General features: G+C 53.2%; 5 protein-coding genes across 10 annotated transcripts; 2 read left to right on the forward strand and 3 right to left on the reverse strand.

Annotated features, from left to right (window-relative positions):
• Nucleotides 1-1,897: 1,897 nt before the first annotated feature.
• Nucleotides 1,898-4,596, reverse strand: LOC112894053. Its single transcript, XM_025961626.1, has 5 exons — nt 3,855-4,596; nt 3,699-3,756; nt 3,532-3,615; nt 3,283-3,418; nt 1,898-2,436 (listed from the first exon to the last, which is right to left on the reverse strand). Exons 1-5 carry the CDS (start codon nt 4,444-4,446, stop codon nt 2,161-2,163), a joined length of 1,146 nt encoding a protein of 381 aa, XP_025817411.1. The 5' UTR covers nt 4,447-4,596; the 3' UTR covers nt 1,898-2,160.
• A 5,006-nt stretch (nt 4,597-9,602) lies between these two features.
• Nucleotides 9,603-15,109, reverse strand: LOC112893507 (probable disease resistance protein At1g61300). 6 transcript variants are annotated; one of them, XM_025960875.1, is made up of 3 exons: nt 14,852-15,091; nt 14,622-14,700; nt 9,603-12,544 (listed from the first exon to the last, which is right to left on the reverse strand). In XM_025960875.1, the coding sequence occupies exons 2-3, from the start codon at nt 14,624-14,626 to the stop codon at nt 9,880-9,882; spliced, it is 2,670 nt and encodes an 889-aa protein (XP_025816660.1). In that variant the 5' UTR covers nt 14,627-14,700; nt 14,852-15,091; the 3' UTR covers nt 9,603-9,879. The 6 variants fall into 6 exon arrangements, with proteins under 6 accessions (XP_025816660.1, XP_025816665.1, XP_025816661.1 ...); XM_025960880.1 differs by lacking the exon at nt 14,852-15,091 and having other exon boundaries at nt 9,603-11,168; nt 11,607-12,544; nt 14,622-14,841; XM_025960876.1 differs by lacking the exon at nt 14,622-14,700 and having other exon boundaries at nt 14,852-15,109.
• Nucleotides 15,110-15,374: 265 nt separating this feature from the next.
• Nucleotides 15,375-18,607, forward strand: LOC112893509 (disease resistance RPP13-like protein 4). Its single transcript, XM_025960882.1, has 2 exons — nt 15,375-15,718; nt 16,530-18,607. Exon 2 carries the CDS (start codon nt 16,548-16,550, stop codon nt 18,411-18,413), a length of 1,866 nt encoding a protein of 621 aa, XP_025816667.1. The 5' UTR covers nt 15,375-15,718; nt 16,530-16,547; the 3' UTR covers nt 18,414-18,607.
• A 108-nt stretch (nt 18,608-18,715) lies between these two features.
• On the reverse strand, nt 18,716-20,020 carry LOC112893510 (probable disease resistance protein At5g45440). The gene has a single exon (XM_025960884.1). It carries the CDS (start codon nt 19,980-19,982, stop codon nt 18,741-18,743), a length of 1,242 nt encoding a protein of 413 aa, XP_025816669.1. The 5' UTR covers nt 19,983-20,020; the 3' UTR covers nt 18,716-18,740.
• Nucleotides 19,958-22,621, forward strand: LOC112893508. Its single transcript, XM_025960881.1, has 2 exons — nt 19,958-20,722; nt 20,798-22,621. The coding sequence occupies exons 1-2, from the start codon at nt 20,330-20,332 to the stop codon at nt 22,484-22,486; spliced, it is 2,082 nt and encodes a 693-aa protein (XP_025816666.1). The 5' UTR covers nt 19,958-20,329; the 3' UTR covers nt 22,487-22,621.
• Nucleotides 22,622-23,529: the final 908 nt, after the last annotated feature.

Genomic DNA, 23,529 nt, shown 5'->3' on the forward strand with positions numbered 1-23,529 from the left:
AAAGGACTGCTTGCTCCCTCAGCCAGCTGCAGCCTGCTGGCTCTGCGTGAGCAGAGAAACCTTCCACGGGAATCAGAAATTGCTACTAGAGGCACAACAGCTAACTCATTTTGCGCGTGATCCTGAAATGTCCCAAAGCAGAGGGACACCTTGGTTCCGTCCTCATTGAGGACAGAAGTAACATACACGCACACAAGGATCAGGAATGATTTGTTTAGCTTCAAGATTCATCACAGCCCCAATCCCAACAGCAGCTCGCATCCCACATCCATTTCCGTTCTTAGAGGCGCAACTGCAAGGTAGAAGGAAATTTGTCTTATCCATACCTGCGAAAGAACAAATTTGAAGGTAGGAATGATTGCTTGAGTGCAGCCGCCATACCCACTGCCCATCACCCCACGGCCCATATGGCCTGATACTGAAAATATACAGGAAGACGGCGTCAACTCCAGTGGCCTGATACTGAAAACAAGTCATAAAAACGGCAGCCACATATCAAGCATGCCCAGCACGCCAGGCCATGGCATCATCGTCACCAAGCCAATCCATGGAATAATAAGAATCGAAACCAAACCACTCGGTGGTCCTTGTTCTTCCATGGTGAGATCTTAACCCTGGTAGGAATAAGAAGAAAAACAATGGCATTGCAGTCGCAGCTCAATCATGGAGTTAGCTTGTGACCGACCAGTTGCATCACGAGAAACAGGAGGCGGTAGCTTAACCGACCTCAAAAAAACATGCAAACCACCAAGGCACCAACCTAACAGAGAGTCAGAGAACCGCAGACCCACGGCACAAACAATAAGAAGAAAAGCGCTGGAGAAGAAGCGCACAAATAAAGCCGCAACTGGGTATGGATGGGGGCGGCAGGCACACAAGAAAGAACCAAGGCAGCGAGCGAGGGAGAGGGAGAGACGCCGCGGCGCTCGCGCACATGCCAAGATTCCCGCGGAGATGTGCGCGCGGGAAAGAAGATTGGCCATCAACCGACCAAGCGGGGAAGGAGGGGAGGGGGAGACATGTCGCAACAGGAAGGAAGCATCGCACCAGACGAGAGCACGTACAGCCTTGTCTGTAGTAGGCTCGTAGCTAGCGGCACTGTGCTTCTGCTTGGTCATCGCTGTCATGGTAATCTGCCGATACAGTAGAGCAGCACGCGTACACGAAAAGTCGTCGCCCGCATAATGCTCTACGGATTTGGGTGCGAAATGGTAGGTACATCATCAGAACGCCACCGTGCCATTTCCTTCCGCCTGCGAGCGGCCGGCCATGGTCACGGTACACGCGACGACCTGTACACAACTACGCTGCAGCGCAGGAGTAACAGATGGCCGGAACGGATGGACGGGCGATGCAGTGCGGTGCAGTGGCGGCCATCACTGGCACGCCGTCGATAGTGGAAGCATGGGTCCGTCCGTTCGTGCCCGTCCTCCCATTTTGCGCGCAGCACAGGCACAGGCACAGGCACAGGCACAGGCACAGCGCGAGGATTGAAGAGTGCGCGAGGCGCAGGGTCACATGCGCCGGCAAAGCGGGGGCCTCGTCGTCCCCTCACTTCCCCTCCTCTCCCTCGGTCTCTCTCCTGCACATGCGCTTGCCTGCGGCACCACATGGGCTGCCGTGAGTGCGCTGTTACCTCGCTTTAATCAGGCCAGCCCACATGCCCGGTAGCCCACACGGCCGGGCTTCTTCCCCCCTCCCTAATCATCACCGTCCCCTCCATGCATCCCTATCCGAGTGCACATCGGCGTGCAGCTGCAAAGCGAGCACGCCACATGCACACGCACCCACCTAGCACCTCACAAACAATGGCTAATTGACTACTACAAGCTGCTGTAGCGGCGGTACTCACGTCATCAATGAGTAGTTACCAAGCGGTAATTGAGGGGGGCAATAATTAACAAGCAAGCAAGCTCCTTCATTGGCTAATTAGGGGGAGGCGGTAATTAATCTACACAAGCACACTCATCATCATACACACACACACGCACAGTTGCAAACCAGCACACTCTTTTGTATACTAGTCTCACTACTTGACGCTATCGTTTTTTCTGTCCCTCTCTCATCTTGTCCTTACTTGGAGAAGTCCCGTCGTCCTCGTGTCCTGCCGCCGCCGGCTGGCTGCCTCGTGGCGGCGGCCGGGGTGGTCAGAAGTAGAAATCAGTTAGCGCGCCCGGCGGCGGCTGCGGCGGAGCAGGCGCGGTGGCGCGGGCAGGAGACGAGGTGGTCGTTGGTGAGCCCGACGGCCTCCATGAAGGAGTGGATGACGGTGGGGCCGACGAAGCGGAAGCCCCGGCGGACCATGTCCTTGCTGATGGACTCCGACTTGGACGTCTTCACCGGGATCTTCCGGCTGTACTTGTAGCCCGGCGACAGCGGCTTGTTGTTCACGAACGCCCACACGTACTTGTCCAGCGACCCGAAGTCCCTCCGCACCTGCAGCACGAAATGCACCATCACCATCTGATCTTTATATTCCTCTGCCGTGTAAGCTACTACCATAGTATACTAGTATGCGCAATTGAATACTACTAAGTACTTGGCCGGTAGATTAGTTGGTGGTAGTTGATTGGTGGTTAGTGGGAGCCGGCTGACAGCCCCGCTTGGGAAAAATGGAACCTTGTCAGCAACAGATTAACGTGCAACTGCAACGCGCTGGATATTGTTTCGTGAGAATGTGAAGCGAGCTTAAGCTGGAGGCGTGCCAAACAAGTACGATTAGCATCTTTTCTTTCCTTTTCCTGCCACCAGAACACCCATCGGGAAGCTACGGGCGCCCACTCTTTTTGGCCGCGTCCAGTACGTCCAGCTGCTTTGCGACGACGCACTTGCCCTCTGCATCGGCAAAGTGGCCACCTCTAAAGCGCGGCGCTAGCTAGCTGCTTCTCTGCCTCACTGAGCTGTCTGACAGTCAGGAGTGGCAACGATTCTGTTAGGCCTCGCTTTCACTCACTCTCAGAATACGAGTTCAGCTCCGGCACCTAACAGCAACAGGTTTCGTTTCGTAGGCCTCCTCCATTCATTCATTGTCAGCCGCCTATCGTCTTTCGGTTAAGCTTCGGTTGTGACATGGCACCGGAACCCGAACTACTATCTTGTCAGGAGGCCCAACCGATCCAAACGCACTACCAAGTGGTACCAACTGGGACCAGAAACAACACACAATTTTTTGTGGATTCTGATGGTGAAAAGCTCAGATTTAGGGCATTTCTAATCCTGAACTCGCTGAACGAGGGAATTTGAACTGAGAACATGTCGGTAATCGTGCTGAACTGACGGTACCTCGAGGGTCCGGCAGGCGTTGTTGACGGTCCCTCTGACGGTGCCCAGGTCCAGGCCGAAGTCGGCGCTCAGCGACGCCATCTGCTTCTCGGTGTAATTGGCCACGGCGTCCACGTTGAAGCCGGAGAACGCCTCCCTGTTTGCATTGCGACAAGGCATTCAGGAAAGCACAGAACGAAATCAGCTCAAATGTTTCAGGAATGTAGCTGCCGCTGCTGCTGCTACTGTAGGTGTTGCTCTGTTCCGAACCTGTAGACGTGTCTCTTCTTCAGGATGGAAGTCCAGTCTGCCCCGACTTGGACGCCTGACAGGGTGAGCATCTCGAACAGCAACCTGCCAGAACAGCGCCGCGAAAACATGAGGAGACTGTTACTAGAACATGCGAGGAGCAATGCGGAGGAGGAATGGCAACTCACTCGTCGTCGTGCACGGGCACTCCCCACTCCTCGTCGTGGTACGCCACATACAGGGGGTCTGCACGCCACGGACACAGAGCAGAGCAGCTGACGTTAGCGGACGGTGTCGAGCATGGTCGTGCGGCCTTTTGGCGCGAGCTTGCGCAGCTTTATTACCTGAGTAGGGGGTGATGAAGCTGCAGCGCTTCTCTTCGAGCCCGGTGGGGGAGGCGGGGACGGCCGGCTCGGTGGCCGAGGCCGTGGCGGTGGCGCTTACCCTCCCCTCGACACGGGAGAAGGACGCGGTGCGGCCGTAGTGCGCGATCCGCATCTTGCGCTGCGCCTGCGCCAGCGCGGCGTGCTCCCGCTGCGCCGCCGCGATGCTCCCCGCGGGCTCGAACGCATCCAGCGCCGCGAACGTCACCACCGGGAGCACCGCGCCGGGCTTCCTGGCCTTGGCCCTGCTCTTCTCCGAAGCGGCCGCCGCCGCCGCCTTCGTCGCCCTCGCGGTGACCGAGGCCGGCGTCGCGGGAGGCAGCAGCGAAGCCGCTGGCGCGGCGCGGGTGGTGCTCTCGGGCGCGTGGCGCGCGGCCGCGCAGGTGGCGGCGGCATTGTTGTCGAAGGAGGCCGGCATGGAGAGCGACTTGTGCAGGGACTTCTTGAGCGGGCGCGCCCCCTCCGGCGGCGCCACGCGGTTGCCTGCCGGCTGCAGCACCGGGCGGCCGTCGATCTGGGCGACGCCCGCGGACTTGACGTTGGAGTTGCACATCCTGCCTGGAGGCGGCGGGTGAGAGATTTCCTTCCTTCTCGGCCCCGGTTAGTTGGCTGGCCGGCCGGTTCTCAAGTGGTGGCTTTGCTTGGCAGGTGCGCGGTGAGCTGTGCGTCCGTCGGATGAGTGAGGGTGGGATGACGAAGCCTGGGAGGCGCGAGGGCGGTATATATAAGCGAGCCTCGAGAGGCGGGGAGGCGGGGAAAGGAAGAGGAAGGTGGTGGGTCAGGTAGGTAGGGCCGACAGGTCACAGGTCGAGGAGGCTGGCTAGCTCCTGCGTCCGCGTAGTACGCGCGCACTCGCCATTGGAGGGACGCTTGGAGAGCCGAGCTCCTGCAGCGCCTGTACTGCGGCGAGGCCGCTGCTCTCTCGCGTTCCCCGTCGGATCGAACGGGCGATTGAGCGAGGGTCGCCGGGTCGGTAGGGGACGGACGCTTGGCTGGGCTATCAAGGCCAATCGCGCCTCGGCCGGGCACGGTAATGGGGCGGTAGGAAACGCAGCCTGCGGACCAACGGACGGACAGCGAGCGCCGGGTGAAAACGCCGCTTGCTGGTCCCTTGAACCTTGAAAGTGAGCAGTGCGACGAGAAAAAAGCCCGAGAGCCCGAGTCGTGGCCCGTCTTCCAAGGACAGCGACTTTTGCTGGTGACAAAGAGTTATCGCGAGGAACAGTGCCACAGTGGTAGTAGAACCCCGACGACCTGGGCAAACCACCGGGCGTCCGTGCGCTCTGTCAGTCGCGCGCGAGATGATAAGAGGTGCTTTTCGGGGGTTAGTGCGGTGCTGGCAGTGCACGGAAGAATGCAAAACAAGTTAAATAATTTTAAATTTATTTAAATTTATAAAAAATATTAATATTTATGTCTCCAAATAAATTTAGTACATGATTAAGCTAATAATATTTATTTTATAATATAAATATTAATACTATTTTGTAGAAATTTGAACAATCTTAAAATTATTTGACTTCGTGAAAAGCTACGAGTTGCACTCTTTTGTGGATGGAGGACGTACCTCACCTCAGGCTGTGGGTGTGCATGTACCTGATACACTAAACAAGCAGGCCAGGAAGAGATAATAATCCCTCGATGGCCGACCAAATTAAGCAGATGCGGGCTCGCTCTAATCAGGACCCACCTCAGACCGCCGACCACCGGAGATACCTCGCTCGGTTGCTAACGAATCGGCCCCAAACAACTACGAGTTGATGCAACCTTCCACCCACGTCAGTATACCAACAGAAAGCCTGGCGCTGACCGTACACGGCGGCGGTAGAATCTCCTCCTCCCCCTGCCGCCGGCCGGCCGGCGCGCCCCGATGGAGATCGGCAAATAATGCTTCCGGGGCCGGCGGACCCGCCAGTAGTTGTCTCCGTACCTGGGCTTCACATGCCGAGAGCGCGTACGCGTACGGTGTACCGCCGTGACGTGACAAGAGACGCCCTGTATCCACGAGCGCGCGGGGTCGCGCCGCGCACGACTGGGCTCGACGAAGGATCCTACTGGCAGCCGCCAGCCGGCGCCACGCCCCCACGGCGTCTCGCTTGCACGCACGTACGTACGAGTGAATGTATGATTGCGGCGGTGGTCGGCCCGTGCCGGGTCCGACAAGGAAGGAGCCGTGGCGCGCGCCTGGCTGTCTAGTAGAGTGGGGGAGAAGGAAAGGACGGCGACCGGCGACGGCGAGGCTGGCCAGGCCAGGCCGGCTGCCCACGTTCTCCCGCGCCTCTTTCGAGCTGGCAGCTGCAGGGAATCTTGTGCTCATTCCCTCCCGGCTCCCGCTGCCGCCGCCGTGCTCCGTCCAATCCACCCGCAGGCCCGCCCGCTTTCCAGTCCGTTTCCGTCGAGCTGCTGCTGCTCATCATCATCAGGCAGCCAGGAGCTGGGTAAACATGCGTGAGCGCTCGTTAACGCACGGCTCCCCCTCGCATAATTGAAGCGAGCTGCGTAATCGTGCCGTTGCAACCGGTCGCGATCACAGCAGTTATGATGGGGACGGATCATTGAGCTGATTAATTGGGGGGCGAGAAGGTAGCCGACCGACGGACGCGTCGCCACGGAAGAATCCGCTCTGCGCTCGCCCGTGGAGGGTTGGGCGTGGGGGGATCGCCGTGTTTGTCATGATACGACGCGCACATGCGTGGGGGCTCGCGGCCGGATAAAGCCCGTGCATCGTCGTCGTCGTCGTCGTCGTCGGCTACCTCCTCCTCCTCGTCGGCGCTCGTGTCGCGGCGAGGGACTCGTACGGCTAGAATGCCGCGGTGGTTCCGGATCCCGGGGTGAGCTGGCACGCGATGCGCCAAATCTGGTGGTTGGAAAAACAAAGTTCTTTGGGATGCTTGCTGCGGGGGCGTGCGGTTCTTCGCGCTATCCGATCTCGGTTGCTGCCAAAACGTTCAGTTCCCTCGACCTCTCCCTCCCAATGTGTTTACGGTTTGGCAGCGCGATTCGGTTCTCCGAATTGGCGCCTCGCTCGCGAACGGCCACCGGATAAACAAAAAGGAGGCCACGTTCTGGGCAGGCGGTCAGGACAGATGCTCTGGCACTGTTAGGAAACGTTAATGCGTGGCGTGTCAGCGTGCGCGGTGATCTGCAGCGGCAGCGGCAGCGCCGTTGGTCTGGGTCTTGGGGTGTCGGAGCTCTGCCCGGAACGACGACATGGGCATCCCATCCAACAGGGGGTGCATGCATGGAGCCATGGACAGGGACCTTATGGGGCGGCAGGGACGCCATGCGCCGCCTCGCCCTACCGCAATAAGGGCGGCCATCTGATGGGTGCTGCCGTGTGCGGTGTGCATCCGCAGCTAGTAGCACTAGCAGCGATGGCCGCCGGGCCTATCTCCCCGGTGTCCGGTCATGGGTTTGCATTGCGTGAACCTGATCCGGATCCGGCCTGAATGTGTAGGCTCGCAATGCAAGCTTCGCGCCGACTAGTCCCTACAGATTATGCTATCAGAAATTCATGCCCTGCTCCTGCTCGTATGATTCGAGCTTTAAAAGACACCCCATGCGTGGTTCCTTGGCCACTTGCCAGGAATACGGAGGAGATCATGCATGCATGCATGCAGCTCGGTCATGGCTGACTGCCCCGGGGGCCGGGGCACTATGCGCGCAATTGCAAGCGGCCATGCACAGGGCAGGCTATGCAGCAGAAGCGTGCCGATATCGTCAGTGCACCGGTCGCTTTCGGTGGCACTGTTCCATGTCCTCTTCGATGGGTTTGCTGCAAGTGACAAACTGGACTGGCAGGTGAAAAACTTGGGCACTCAAAGCTGTTACCTGTCGTTTTGTCACACTGCTGCTCCGTTCGTCCCATGTTAGAACCTATCGTTTTGCGCCTCCATCTCACGAGTGCACTGCGTTCCGGCATGTCTGCAGTGAAGTGCTGTCAGAAACTCAAGAGTTACTTAACATGCAGGCACTAGTGCTGCAGATGTAAAACGGCATGACCGCATGAGCAGGCGCGGCCAAAAGAGCCGAGCAAATCGTACACGAGCTTTGCGCAACCACCGAATCGCACGGGTCCATGTCCATGAGCGGCGCGGGGGAACACAGGAACACGAGGGACCGATTGGCCTTTACCAATCATTTTAGCTCAGCACCACAAAGCTCGGATGCAACAAAGCAGCAATCATGGCGGGCCGGCTGGCCGCGCTGCACAACGGCCGTGCCGTGACCGTGAACAAGAGCTTTGCCGTGGCTGGGGCCTGGGCTCGCCGGCGCATTCACCGGATCGGAGTAACCCACCGGAGACCGGACGGACCATCGCCGGCCTCGTCCTGCACGGCTGCACCGCACTAAAACCCCGCTCGGTTTGCTCCACCCGTCAGATCGTTCCATCGATCCGCAACTAACCAGCTCGATTCGGGCGGGCGGGCGAGCCCCGATGGTGGCCGCGCCGGTTGGGGGGGTGGGGGGACATGGCATGTGCGGCGGCCGCCCATTATTCGAATACCAATCTCGCAGGAAAGGAGAGGGGAGGAAAGCGCCGGGAGCCCCACGGGCGCGCCCACCCCCGGCCGTGCCCGTGCCTGCCGATGGAGCTAGCTGCCCGGCTGCCGCGTGAGAGAGAGGTCGCGGTCGCGGTCGCGGTCGCGGCAAGGCACATGAGGCGTCCAGCCGGGGTGCATCGATCGCTGGCCGTGCTGGCCGGATGTTGGGTTGGAGAGGGTGCGGGGGCGATGCGGCGTCAATTTCTGCGCAGGGGTTGGGACGGGTGGCCCGTCCGGCGCGCCACGCGGGTGGGGGTGGATGGACCCGATGGGTCACGGATGGGGGGCGCCAGGTTGGTGGATGGCACAGCCAGCCCCTTGAAGAGTGGCTGGTGCGGGGCGCCGGGCCGACGGCGAGGCAGCAGCGCGCTGTACTACCTAGCCTGGTCCATGTCTCACTCTCATGACCGTGTTGCTGCTTCATGGTAGATTAGATTAGGGGTTCGGTTTTACACTTTGGATTCACCGCAGAGTAAATTTGGGAACTTTTAACAGATGCTTGGACAGTGGGGCATGGGGCGAATGGCCAGGACGCCAGGTTGCATTGGTGGCTTGCACAATTCCTGGAATAGCCAATGCAGGAAGACGGGCGACTGCAAGGTAAACATACCATGTCTGGGGCTCTGGGCTGCTGCATGTTACGGTGTTTTATGGCAGATATGCATCCTGCAGAACTGCAGAAGATCGTTTTTTTTTGTTCCTCAATGTGCAGATTGAGTTCCCAGAGGTGAATTCAGCAAATAAGCTGCCCCTTTAGCACAGGTCCATCGTTTCTTATTTTCGTTTGTGAATGTTACTTCCATTAGCAATCAATAACAGCATCCTGATTTTCCTAAGAAAGGAACTTCTCAGCACTCGCCAATTCAAGCAGAAGGTGGGCACCGAAAACCTCGACAAGTGCAGAAGACCTGAATTCAGTTTCGCCATACGCAACGGAGTCCGACGCAACCTGAAAACCCCTGCCGCCGCGCGCGCTGCGCGAACAGAGAGGAGAGGGCGATGTGCCAGTCCACCACGCATTCAGATCTCCAGTAACTACAAGTACGAAACAAGTGAAAAACCTGAATACCTGACCACGAAGTGTAGAAGTCGCAATTATTTGCAGAAACAATTCGCTTCCTGTATCTACGATATAAAGCATCCTTTTGGGCACGGAGCAAACACGTAGCAGAAAGTTGCTAAACCTTGTTCAATTACTAGCACGCCGAGCCAAACTCAGTTTGCTTCGTGTTTTTACAGACTTACTTAAGGTACAACCAGATAGCAGGTTTTCGCTACAAGATCAATTCAGAAAGTTGCACGAGCCGTGTACCAACCATGACATATAGGAAGGTCAGACCAAAAAACATGTTGGTCTGAGAAACCGTAGAATGACTGACAAATGCTTCTGAAACTAGTGTTAAAAAAAAAAGCTTCTGAAACACATGTATATGTGTATATCTTCATCCTTCAGTTGCAAGATGAGGTAGCAAGGGCCCCCAATTTCTGAACAGCAACCAACGCTTGATGGTTTCGTCATCCCATAATAAACTGTCCCACCACAACTGCTCCCCGGTAGTAGTTACAAACGGGCTATTTTCATTCACACTAACAGGAATTTTCCTCAGTTTTGCGCAGCCTCTCACCTTGAGGTTCTTCAGAGATGGCAAGACTCCACCACACACACAGGTTAGCTCAGGGAGCTCCCACAGTTGCAGCGACTGCAACCTTGGAAGAGTGTCCTCTCCCAAGACCGAGCTGTCAAATACCCTCTTCAAAACGTCGCAAAATCTTATATGCAATGTTTTAAGGTTCGGAAAGTGTAGCGCCGAAGGGAATAGGTAGAGTAGTTTTGGACAGCAATAGAGGAGCAAGTGCTTCAGACAACTGAAACTAGTCACATCTTCCACCCCTTTGCATAAGGATGATAAATTGCCTACCGTAGACAGTGCCTGAACTTCGTCTGCTGACAGAAGACTCTCCAGGTGGTCACAATTTTCTAGCCAGAGTTCTCTTACTGCTGCCATACTTCTAACAATCAGATCAGAGAATCTGGTGGTCATAACTAATCTCTTTAACAATATCAGCTCAGCATGACACAGAATACCATCAAGATCAGATGGAACACCAACAGTACCATTTATTTCCAGATATCTCGTGGGATCAGTGGAATATGTGAAGTGCTTTGCCCTAAAGTACGAATTCTCAAAGATGGAATCTGTATTTCTTACTTGGCCATCAGTGTCCATGGTTTCGCTATCCATCGAAGGGGAGATGACAATTTGAAACTTCTGAAAACAGTTATACCACAGTGGAGAATCTTCTCCCAAGCATTTTAAAAAATAGGTATCACTGGCATAAACATATGAATTACTATCCCTGTTGGCATCAAGTGATACTTTCATGCCAAACCTATCAGAGAGCTGGAAAGTCAGTCCACAAGGTAACCATAGCATGCCCATCCAAGCCGCTAGATCTTCAATACTGCCAAGCTGCAGGTTCCGTATACCACCGTCTTTTGACACTCCATAAGGGGCCTCAGATCCCAGAAATGGGCAACCCTGTAGATTGATGTGGCGAAGCTCCATAGATACTGGAATTGATGTCAAGGAAGTGATGGAAGTGGCAGAGAGGTCAAGGACCTTGAGAAACACCATACGGTCAAATGACCCAGACTCTACACTCTTCAGAGAACTACAACCTGAAGCATCCAGCACCTCCAGCCGTTCCAGTGGAGCTATGTATCGAATTTCTTGCAAATGATCACAACCAATCAGTAACAACATTCTCAGCCTAATCAAATAGGAGATAGAATGCGGCAACACTTCATTTCGAGTAAATGACAGGTCTAGTATCTGCAGTGTTCCCGCCATTTGGTTAAAGAATTCATCTGATATAGCTTTCAAAAGATAGTTTCCTCTTAAAAGTAATGATGAAATATGTAAGCACTTTGGACTTCCGCGGAGATATTCCACTTCAGTGTCCATTAACGAAACTCTATCGCTATACTTTGAAAGATGCTCTAATTTGACAATAGGATTGCTAAAATACTGGTAACTTTGCTCTTTGTAACCCATATCCTTTCCAAATCTTGACACAGTCTCCCTAATCATATTATGCATGTGTACGTGATCATTATCATCCAAATATACCATACCATGCTTTATGAGGACATCAAGAATTTCCTTACCAATGTGGTTAGCCTCATCAAAACCAACAGCTTCTTGGAGTAGACCATCCATTATCCAGTACCAAATTAACTCTTTGACTGAAATTCCTTGATCGTCTGGGAAGATTAAACAGTAGAGCAAGCAGTGTCGCACATTATCACTAGGAAGCTGATGATACCCAAATTTCACCATGCACTGCATCGTGTTGAAAAATGATGTCTTGGTTGATAGAGCAGCATGCGCATTTGCGACCAACTCACTAAATGTCTCTTCCGTAGGTGCATCATACAGTGCCCCAGCCAATAGGATGATTATGAGTGGGATGCCATAGCAATAGCTGATTAAGTCATGCGCAAAGCTGATATCTTTTCCAATCTTCTCGCGCAGTAGGTCGTATGACTCCTCATAAGTGAGTGGTTGTGGCATTATCTCTATATTTGGCAGCATGACACTCCGTGCTCTCCCAGTTCTTGTAGTCACAAAGATTTTTGAGCCAAGCCTTTGTTGTCGAGGATCAGGAACTCCCAGGTACTCTAAGATACTTTCTTCAGTGAAATGAGCATTATCAAGAACTAGTAGGAACTTCCGTGGCGTGAGATATTCCTTTATTATAGCCCTAGTGCTTTCTACGGACAAGCCGTCTCTGGTCTTACATGATAAAGATGCTGCAATCTTGTTGAAACACTTTCTCATGCTACAATTTATTGACAATGAAACCCAGATATATTCATCGAAGAGATTTGAGGTCTTTGCCGCTCGGTATAGAGCCTTTGCAGCCCATGTCTTTCCAGAACCACCTATACCTTGGATGACAACTACTCCAACACCTGGACGACCAAGCAGCCCGAGCATACCTTGAAACGAAATCAACTCTCCGTGATTAATTTGCAGCACTGGCATATTACTTGGTTGCCTTGGCTTCCGGAAGCAACAATAGGATGCCATTATACCGTTTCTCCTGTATTGTCAACTATAGTTCCTGAGTTAGTCTGGTCAAGTTTACCAAGTGCCAATTCATGCGCTTGGATGGAGGACAAAACAGGCGGAACTGAGGGGGGGCTGGCAGGGGCCATGGCCCCCCTCAACAAAAAAAAAACCAATGCATATAGTATATAATTTGTTGATGAAAGTAGATCAAATTTCATCAGAAAATCAATGCAAAACTAAAAGCAGAACTTTTATGATGATCAAATTTATAGAAATGTTAATTTTTTTATGAACCATAGCTGACTAGATGTGACAAAGCGTGCCAACATGGCATGCCACGTTTGAGGATTAAATTGAGCCGGATGGAGAAGTTTGAGGATTAAAATTGTTGTTTTAAAAGTTTAGGGACGAAGTTAAGTTTCGGCAGAAAATTTGAGGATGAAATTGACTATTCCATATGTTTGTCTGCCCCTCTTGGATTTTCTATCCGGTTCCGCCACCGCGAAAACTATATTTGTATTGTTAATACAAGTTTTTTTTAATTATGGTGTCTCCTTGATTTGGTTAAGTATCTCTAATCGAAGGGTAGAAAACTCAGAAAAGTGATATCGTAAATTTGAGGGGAAGAGGAAAATTGGTTCCTACAGTACATCATACATTGTCGGAGGAAATCTGCAGCCGGGTGGCGGAATGCACCAGCCTAATTCTAATTAAGGAAGAGTTTGGGGGGAGACCTAGGAACGCTTGATCGATGGGAGGATGAACGCAGGAAAGACACAAGGATTTTAGAGTGGTTCGGGCCGCCGGAGCGTAACACCCTACGTCCACTTGAGTGTTGTATTGATTGTGAAAGCCTGAATAGAACTTGAGATGTCCGCCCTTCTAACGAGTACACTCTCCCTTTTATAGTCCAAGGGAGGTGCTTACACTGAGCAGGGTCCCGACAAGTGGGCCCGGCCAACAGGAGCCTGTTCTACGAGAGATATGGAGATCTTCATCTCCAGCTCCTCTCCGTAGTCCTCTCTATCGGGAAGTTGATGTGCGTATCTACAGCCAGGATATGGCCATGTGCCGCCTTGCCAGCACAGTGACTGCTGTCAGTGTTACCCAAAAGTGGAAGCCATGCTGCCAATGTTGGGTCAAGACCCTCTGACACACGAAGAAGCAGCGCTGACCCTGCCGCGCCGTCGCCTCCGCGCGCACTGTTGTGGCGCACGCCTCAGCACACCTGTAGCAGGCCATCATTACTCACGCACGCAGCGCGCGGCGCCTTGATATGACTAGACGCCGTCTGCCCACGGGCAGAGTACAGTGACGCGCCGCCTTGGTAACAGGCGGGCTTACCGTGGTGTCAGTTGGGCAGACCATGCTTTGACTTGGGCACGCACAGCCTACCAACTAGCATTTAATGCGGTTGTTGGGCTGGCGTCCCGCGGGGGGCCTCCTGCCATGGGCACCTGGAGTCGTCACCTTGGTGGCATGTGGCGGCGCCGGACCCTTTCCCGGAGAAAATAGGAGGGTCCGGGCCCCCGTGGCCAGTTGGAGAGACAGGCCTATAGAGATCTGGCTCCCACATGTGGCGGCGCCGGACCCCTGGGGGGTCCGGGCCTGTGGAGGCCATCCCCAAGTATTTTGCCCTCAGGGGCACGGGCACGTAGGGGGCGCCGGACCTATACGAGCTCAGGGGGAGGTCCGGAGACCACGGCCCCAGCTGTCAGATCCGGACCGTACGCCCCGTCTCCCAGAGGACAAGGGTGAGGCCTTGGAAAACCCTATGGCCACCAGGTGGGTGGGCAGTATCTCAGATGACTTCATGGCGGGCTAGGCCCACGGAGAGTCAGATCTCCTCGTAGTGGACTACAACGACCTTCTGGTCGTTGAGCAGCTCCTTGGCGATGATCGAGGATAGGCGGCCGAGCATGTGGTGGCGCGCGTCCACCACGATGCACTTGGCGCACACGCCGGAGTTAGACACTATCGCACCCTCCTGTGAGGCGACAGCGAGACGCTTAGAGTCTGGACACCCTAGCAGAGGGTAGTCCTATCCGTGTGTACCCACATACATAGTATGGCAGAAATCAGGAATCAAAAACTAGAAAAGCTCCAACCTCATAGTGGTGTCTCTTCTTGTTTTCGCGTTGTGGTTTCTTCAGTTTGCTGCTTATGCCGCTTGTGTGGTGGTTTCTTCTGAGTGGAGGTGGTGTGTAGTCGGAGTAAGTGCAGTTATAATTTTGAAACTTTTCTTGGTTGTTGTTCTTTCTCTTTCCATCTGATAAAAATTCGGCAAGTCTCCTGCCGTCCTTTCGGGAAAAAAAACTAGAAAAGAGGAAGCACTCACCTGCCGTCCTATGCTGGAGACGGGCGATGCTGGGAGGTGGATCGCTGGCTGCAGCGAGGCTGGTTTCAGCGCCCGGCGTGCCAGCAGCCGTGGAGTGTGAGAGACGCAGGAGGAAGGAGAACAATACCCGCCAAAAACCTAGCCTCATCCGCTGAATAAGGGGCGAGGGAGCTCGTCGTCGGTCGCCCGGAGAAAGGCGTGCTGCTGCGAAGGGGAGAAAACCTGGTGCGGAACGCCCAGCCACTGACACGCGGGCTGTTAGTGATGAGCTATAGTCAGGCGGGTAGAAAACCTGGTGCGGAATGCCCCTCCGGTCCAGTCGCCGAGACGTCGATTCGCATCCCACTGCGTCACCGTCCACTCGTCATCCGAGTCCTTCAACTGCTCCGGCGGCTTCAACGGTGGCAAAGTCACTGAGATCAAATGTGAATGGCGGCGATTACCATCTTTAGGAGGGACCGTTCGGATGAGATCAGTCTTTTTGTAGGCCGACGCCGGCCGCCTTATCCGGCCCAACCCAAGTTACCGTGCTAGAGTCCGCGGGCTGCTGCAATTGCTGCCAGCGAGCGGGTGCAGAGATCCGTCGTCTCGGCGCCTTCAGCGCCGGCGACGGGCGACACCCTCCCCCTTCGGCCGTACCCCCAACCCAAAGCACCCTGAACTACCCCGAGCGCACCGAGTCTTACTGAGCTGTGCTCATCTCTCCATCAACAAAGACCTGTCGAAGCGCGAGGCCCGGCGCGGGGGAGGGAGTTGAGCGACGTGAAGAGGGGGCAGATGGCTGGGTAGGCCCTGGCGGCTGCCGCAGAGGAGGCTGTGGCCGGGGTAAACCGCGGATCCGCGGCAACCCTCCTGTGAAGTCCTTCGGTGAGTTTGTTCTTTTTTCCTTTCCTATCCTGGTGCCCTGAAGCAGTGAAGCTCCTTTCCTTTCCTGACGAAACTCTTCATGACAGTAAGTAGGTAGAAGCGTTTAGTGGCGTAAAAAAGTTATCAACTAATATCAGGATTATCAAGGTATATCCTTAGTACTACTATAAGTCTTCGAGCAATCCAATTCCGTTGTTTCCGATCACTGCTGACTCTCCCACATCAAATTTGGAGCTCCATAGTGATGTTTATTTTTTGGATAACATCTCCATGGTGATGTTGTTAGGTGTATGTATGGATATCGTGAGTTTTATATAAGGTGGTACTTTGGTGGGAGTTTTCCCTCGCCAGATTGGCCAATTTCAAATCCAACCGTGAATCAATACTTTACTGTGCTCAAATTTTAGGAAGACTAGTGGAATTGCCTGGGCAATTGTGTAACTAGAATCAAAATACAATTATGCTCACTAGCCTACTCTAATATGCAATACATTTGTAATTCTAATTATTTTGATTTTGTGCAATTCCTTCTGGTGACAATAGAATTGGTATGCAATGGATAACTTCTAACTTGATGTCCCTACTCCTGTCTATAAACTCCCTCTGTAACTTGGCCGATTGGATTTCAATAAAGCAGTGGTATCTCCTAATATTATTTGCGAAAATAACACAATGATACACCATGAAATAGCTCAATTCAAGTTTACAGGCTACAAACATTGCAGGGGTAAAAAAACATAGAAGTAGCTAGATCCAGAACAATTCTTTAAACCAGCACATCAATCTTTCATTTCCAACTGGTTCCTTGCAGGTGATTGCTAAAACTAGCATGTCGCAGGAGCGGACATTGGAGGAAGTTGTTTCTCCATTTTTAATGCAATTGGAAAAGGCAAGAGCTGTTCCTTTTGTTCCAGATGAGGATAGTTCATATTCGGATATTACATTTCTGTTTGAAAATATCAAGAAAGAAGCCTGTGAGGTCAAGAATATACTACAGAGAGTATCTACATGGGAAAATGAGATTATAAATGACTTTGGAGGAATAGCTCGTCATTTGGATGAAATCATAGAAGAAGACAGCCAGCTCAATTCAATACGTTCCAAGCTCCAAATTGTCAACACTGAATTGTCCAAGTTAAAAGATCGTATGCAAATTCCTCTCCATGTTCCTGTGATTGAGGCAGCAGCTCCCACAACCTTGCCATCAGTACCATCTAAATGGGTTCATGCAAAAGTTTCGGAGCAGTGGAAAAGGCTTGAGATTGAGAGGAAAATCCTTGAGAGCTCAACCATGTCTAATTTGCAGCTTAGCTATGATAATCTTGATCTACAGCTGAAGCTGTGCTTGTTATGCTTCTCTATCTTCCCAGAAAATTCCATCATCAGCAAGAGGGCCATGATCCATTGGTGGATTGGTGAGGGTTTAGTAGCAGCCACAAGAAATCAGACAGCCGAAGATGTCGGGAAGGAGTGCTTTGAGAAGCTGATTGCTCGAGAGATGATTGAACCAGTGTATCAGAAACGTAGATATGGTGTCAACCAATGCAAGATGCACCCTTGGATCCGGCGTATGTTGATTACTGTTGCAAGGCAGGCACGGTTTTTTGAATTTGATTCAAATGGCAATGCAACATGGGACTTTTCAGCTACTTACCGTGCCTGTCTAGTTGAAGAGCACCAACTGGAAATAGACGTGGCATCACTCAGAAACATTCTAACAATATTTAATGTGAGTGAGCGATACCTCCAATTTGAGAAGAGCTGGTTCTTGGATTTGAGGAAGATTTCAGTTCTCCAACTAGGAAGATGGCACAACCTTTACCGACACCATATTGAAGTCGACAGTACCGAATTTTTGGAAGGACTACAGTCATCCAATCAATTGAAATATCTTTGTCTGAGGGGCATCTCTAGAATCATTGAACTTCCTGCTTCCATTGGCAGACTCTCAAATCTCAGGATCTTGGATCTTCATGCTTGTCATAACCTTGAGAGGCTGACTGAGAGCATCACGTCTCTTCAGATGCTCACTCACCTTGATGTGTCAGAGTGTTACTTGCTGGAAGGCATGCCAAGGGGTATTAGCTTGCTTACAGAACTCCAAGTCCTGAAAGGGTTTGTCATTGGTGGTTCCGCTGGCAATTACAATTGTCGAGTAGCAGAGTTGGCCAGGCTCGACAAACTGAAGAAGCTGAGCATATATATTGGAAGCAAAGTTACAGTGACAGAAGACGAATTGAATGAGCTTCAGAATATCAAAGGCCTTTGCATCCTCAAAATTACATGGGCTGTATCACTTTCAAAGAAGGAACGAGTCCATCAAACTTCTGATTCAACATCACTGCTAGCTTCACTCTCACTACCTCTAAATCTCGAGAAGCTAGACCTGTGCTGCTTCCCTGGGGAGAAGATACCAGATTGGTTAAGTCCGAGTAAGCTGTTGAAACTGAAGAGACTCTACTTCACTGGAGGAATGCTAAATACTTTTGGCGACAAAAACACGTCAGAGGTGTGGAACATTGAGGTATTGCGCCTGAAATTCTTGAATGATTTATCAGTGCAATGGACCCAGGTGCATGACATGTTTCCAAAACTGACCTTTCTGGAGGTCTTTAGATGTATGAAGCTAAAATCTTTCCCTTATGACAAGGATGGGGTATGGATGAACAATGACACCCAACAAGTCAACAAGTAGGAGAGGGGATTGAATCAATTGAGCTTTTATTATTACTCTTGCAGTCATACAGTATCACTATATGTGCATCTCATTATCAGTAACAGTTTTCCATGAGAAAGAATGTGGACCAAGCAATAATCCCAGTAATATTACAGTGTATCTAAGCACATTGGCGGAGCATATTGACAAATTTGAGCAGTTCTTACTGTGCACATACCCCCCCCCCCCCCCCCTTTTTCTCCAATGTTTACTGCAAGAACAGCTATGAACATTCTTTCACCCTGAATGAACTCTTCAAGTCACTAGTACCAAAGTACCATTGGATCTACTATACAGATGCGTTGCCTATTTCAGACTTCCATTGTTACCAGTGATGATGTGGCCACTCTTGCTAATTTCCTGGCTAGTAGATGTTGCTGGCGACAGGATACTGCTGCTTGCAAAAATGTCTCCCATTGTCTTAGCCGCCGATGGGAGCCCGCCGCAGGTTTTAAGGATCTCCTGTTTCATGCTGTCAACGGTGGGGAGATCGACTGTCCCTTTCGCCTGGGAGAGGGCGTCCGTGAAAATTGCCCAGCAGCTCTCGCTGTCGCTCAATGGCTGCACATGGTGCAGACAGCTCTTCCCCACCATCGTCTCTGCAGCCTGCTTCAGCCGGCTGGTGACGACCACCAGGCCGCCTCTCTCTTTGGGCAGCCCGAACGCGAGGCGTTCTGACCAGTCGTCAGCTCTCTGCGGCGTGTTCTGGCCGCCAGCGCCAACAACGTCGGCGTACCAGTCGTCGACGTGCCACACGTCGTCGAACACTATAAGATACCTCTTCCCCTTGAGCTGCTCATGGACGGCGATCACCAGCTCCGCCAGGCTATTGCTGCCATCCATGGACAGGATGGCATCCTCCTCGTGTCCAAGAGCCATGAGGATGCCCTGCAAAACTTCCCTGCGCCTGTCTGCTCCAGCACAGACGGTGCGCGACATGCACATCCAGATCCTGGGGAAGAAGCGTCCTCTAGCGCGCGGGCTGCTGAACAGGAGCTGCGCGAGCGCGGTCTTCCCGATGCCGCCCATGCCGACGATGCCGACGCCGGCAAGCCTCCCCACGCCGCAGTCCCTGAACGCCATGGACTCCAGCTCCATGAGCTGCTGGTCGAATCCGTGGATCCTGCTGCGGTCGAGCCAAGCCGTCGTCCAGCGGTCCAACCCCGTGGCGGCGGCGGCGCCGTCCTCCTGCGACGCCGCAGTATCGCCACCGGAGTCGTTTCCGACGCACTGGAGGACTCTGCGCCTGACCGCGGCCACCCTCTTGTTGGTCTTGGAGAACCGCCATGCGTCGGGCTGCATGAAGAACCGCCGTCGTCGGTTCGGGCGGTTGGTGAGCATGCGGCACTCAGCGAGCAAGTCGGTGAGTTCGTAGAGGCATTCCCGGAGCTCATCGGCGTTATCTGGAGAAATCGCCGCCTTCTCCAGCTCGGCCCGCACGGTGTTGAACTGGGCGATGAAAGGGAGCTCCGTGGCCGCCGCCGCCGCCTCCTCCGCGAGGTTATCCACAAACTTCCTCACCAGGAACTGGACGACTTCCACAGCCATTGACGGCGTCGGCCTCCCACCGGGATATGTGGATTGCAGTGATGATTTCTCGGCTGTTTCTTCAGAGAAGCGCCGAGAATAGCGATCTGGCGTATCAGCTCCACTCTAAACTAGCGACTAGCGAAAAGCACGGAGCACGTAGCGACTAGCGAGTAAACGGAGACTGACTCAGGAGTCAGGACAAGCGATGCCCCTTTCAATAAAAAGGACAGGCGATGCCCACTTGGGCGGTCGGTCACCACTCACCACTGGCCCCAAGTGCGTGTTGACCCCCAGAGAAGACTTGATTCCTTTGGACACGCAGGCAAAGGCAGTAACACGCAGGGACCGTGGAAGGGGAGGCAGACATGGATGTGAACGGGAGGTACATGGAAAGCTTGCTGGCAGTGTGGAACGAATGGGAGATCCGCATGCTCATGCTCACCAGCCTCGCCCTCCAGGTGTTCCTCCTCTTCTTCGCCGGCATCCGCAAGCGCAACGTCTCCGCCGTGCTGAGCCTGCTGCTGTGGCTCGCCTACCTGCTCGCGGACTCCATCTCCATCTACGCGCTCGGGTACCTCTCCCAGACGCGCGTGCCCAAGGGCGTCGACCCACGGTCCTTCAAGCGCAGCACCCACCGCATCCAGGCCTTGTGGGCACCGTTCCTCCTCCTCCACCTCGGCGGCCAGGACACCATCACCGCCTTCTCCATCGAAGACAACGAGCTCTGGAAGCGCCACCTGCTCAGCTTGCTCACTCAGGTACGCGCCGCTCTCGGAAGAATCCTGCGCCGCCTGCTGCAGATTCCAGCTAACGACGCCTCCATTTCTTAACAGGTTGGCCTCGCCGTGTATGTCTTCACCAAGTCGCACCCCGGTGCCGATATCCTAGCCCCCGCCGTGTTCATGTTCGTGAGTGGTATCGTCAAGTACGGCGAGAGGACATGGGCGCTCAAGTGCGCGAGCGTGGACAACCTGCGGAGCGGCATGGTCACGACGCCGGACCCGGGCCCCAACTACGCCAAGTTCATGGAGGAGTACCGGTTCACCCGCGAGGCCGGGCTCCAGGCGGAGATCGTCATCGAGCAGGAGCGCCGTGCAGAGGCCGCCGCCGCCGTTGCCGTGGGCGTCGCCGAGGAGAGCGTGCCGTACACGGAGGTCATCGCCGACGCGAGCCGCTTCTTCGTCATCTTCAAGCGGCTCTTCGTCAACCTCATCCTCAGCTTCCAGGAGCGCACCCGTAGCCAGGCCACGTTCCTGCGGCTCACGCCGGAGCAGGCGTACAAGGTCATCGAGATCGAGCTGTCGCTCATGTACGACACTCTGCACTCCAAGGCGGCGGTGATCCACACCTGGTACGGCCGCCTGTTCCGGTGCCTGACGCTCCTCTCGACGTCGACAGCGTGCCTCCTCTTCAACGTGCTGCACCACAAGGGTATGCACCAGTCATCATACAACCACGTCGATGTTTGCATCACTAACATCTTGTTCGGAGGAGCTCTTTGCTTGGAGGTGTACGCAATTGGAATGATGCTCATATCCTACTGGACGTACGCCGCTCTGCGAAGCTGTAATTTCTGCTTCCTGAGCAATCTGATCTTCCGGAGCATTCAGTACTTCCGGCCGGAAAGCCGGTCGAAGTGGTCCAATCTGATGGCCCAGCACAACCTCATCAGCTTCTGCCTCCTGGACAAACCAACCATGCTCACCAAGCTCCTGAGCGTCCTCGGGCTCAAAGGACACTGGGACAGTTGGCTGCACACCCGGCACATCGACGTGTCGCACGAGCTGAAGATCTTGGTGTTCAGGGAGCTCAAGGATAAGACGGTGAGCATCGTGGACGCCGAGAGCTACCGCAAGTTCAGCAACCACAGGGGCCAGTGGGCTCTCCAGTGCAAAGGCTACTACAAGGAGCTCGGCTGGAGCGTGGAGGTGGAGTTCGACGAGAGCATCCTCCTCTGGCACATAGCCACGGACCTCTGCTTCCACTCCGACGATGACAACGGCGACGCGAAGATCGCGCCGTACGTCGGGATCAGCCGGGCGATGTCGAACTACATGCTCTTCCTCCTCGTCGCGCGGCCTTTCATGCTGACGGCGGGCATCGGGCAGATCCGGTTCGGGGACACCTGCGCGGAGGCCAAGAACTTCTTCGGGCGCGCCGGGACGGCGCACCCGGACGCGGGGCCCGCGGCGAGGATGGTGCTCGGCGTGAGCGCCGAGATCGCGCCGAGGGACGTGAAGGGGGACCGGAGCAAGTCGGTGCTGTTCGACGCGTGCCGGCTGGCCAAGTCGCTACTGGAGCTGCCGCCGCGTAAGCGGTGGCGCGTCATCCGCGTGGTGTGGGTGGAGATGCTCTGCTACGCGGCGAACAAGTGCCGGAGCAACTTCCACGCTAAGCAGCTGAGCGGCGGCGGCGAGCTGCTCACGGTCGTCTGGTTCTTGATGGCACACCTGGGGATCGGCGAGCAGTATAGGATAGAGGCAGGGCATGCCAGGGCCAAGCTGATCGTAGAAAAGAACTGAGGTCACCACCAAAGGGTGTAAAATGTGCTGCCTTGAAAATTCTTGCAAATTTTGTGCACATATCTTGGACCACTGTCCTCATTTGCGGAAGTGATTTTTTAATGAGAATGAAGGCCATGCATTTCACTAGACCAATAATACTAATTTTGTTCGTCAGCTTACCCCTTTACCCCTTTATTTTTTAGAAAAGTCCAATCTACACCCTTCAACTATCACAAAAATCCGATTTTCAATATTTAAATACAAAATCGGATAATGAGGATCATCCAACCGTGGAGCATGGACAAATTTAGGGCTCGTCTAAAAACAGCTCCGGCTCCGGCTCCTGGTGGAGCGGCTTCTTCAATGGAACTTAAGCCGTTTTGAAAAATATTTGGCAAACGACTTCTTCAATTTCAACTTTGCCTTTACCAAGGTCGAAGCTGTTCATAAAGCCGGTGGAGCCACGCTTTGTGGCTTCGCCTCCACAGTAGAAGCCATTTTCGGCTTTATGGGCGGCTTCATACATGGAGTTGTTCGAAAGTCACCTTTTTGGCAGGACTTCAGGTCAAGCTGGTTTTGGAGCTATTTTTGGAGCCCTACCAAGGAGGCTCTTAGTCCTTTATGTGGTTTTAAAGTTGGTTTTATATCTTTTAAAAAATAAAAAAATTGGTTAGATCTAAAAATCAAAACTAATATATTTTAAATCAGAAAAAATATGAAACAAGTACTAATTTTTTTCAAATAATATAACCTATTTGTTGTTGCTCTATTTGAGTCTCATTTATTAAAAAATAATAGGCATAACTATAAGCAAATAAATACTAGGAACATGGAAAAATTGGATACGAATAACTGATAAGTAGAGTGCTAATAGATAGATTAAATTTTTAGAAAAATGTTGGCACTCATTTCGTAATTTTTAATTTAAAATGAATTACTTATTATTTTTTAATTTTAAACTTGAATTATTTTAATTTTCACAAACTGAAAAGCACTTTTGAAACTATCCAAATGGTCAATTTATCTGGTTCGGCAGATGGCCTCCGTTATTGATTTTATAG

Source organism: Panicum hallii, chromosome 5 (assembly GCF_002211085.1).
Source record: "Panicum hallii strain FIL2 chromosome 5, PHallii_v3.1, whole genome shotgun sequence".
Lineage (NCBI taxonomy): Eukaryota > Viridiplantae > Streptophyta > Magnoliopsida > Poales > Poaceae > Panicum > Panicum hallii.

Bases quoted from the DNA above. Each gene is read 5' to 3' on its own strand.
- LOC112894053 (XM_025961626.1), bottom strand. From the start codon at position 4,446: ATGTGCAACTCCAACGTCAAGTCCGCGGGCGTCGCCCAGATCGACGGC. The intron at 3,616-3,698 runs GTGAGTTGCCAT...CTGTTCTGGCAG, and splicing joins GTGCCCGTGCACGACGACGA to GTTGCTGTTCGAGATGCTCA. The intron at 2,437-3,282 runs GTACCGTCAGTT...TTCGTGCTGCAG, and splicing joins ACGCCTGCCGGACCCTCGAG to GTGCGGAGGGACTTCGGGTC.
- LOC112893509 (XM_025960882.1), top strand. From the start codon at position 16,548: ATGTCGCAGGAGCGGACATTGGAGGAAGTTGTTTCTCCATTTTTAATG.
- LOC112893510 (XM_025960884.1), bottom strand. From the start codon at position 19,982: ATGGCTGTGGAAGTCGTCCAGTTCCTGGTGAGGAAGTTTGTGGATAAC.
- LOC112893508 (XM_025960881.1), top strand. From the start codon at position 20,330: ATGGATGTGAACGGGAGGTACATGGAAAGCTTGCTGGCAGTGTGGAAC. The intron at 20,723-20,797 runs GTACGCGCCGCT...ATTTCTTAACAG, and splicing joins TGCTCAGCTTGCTCACTCAG to GTTGGCCTCGCCGTGTATGT.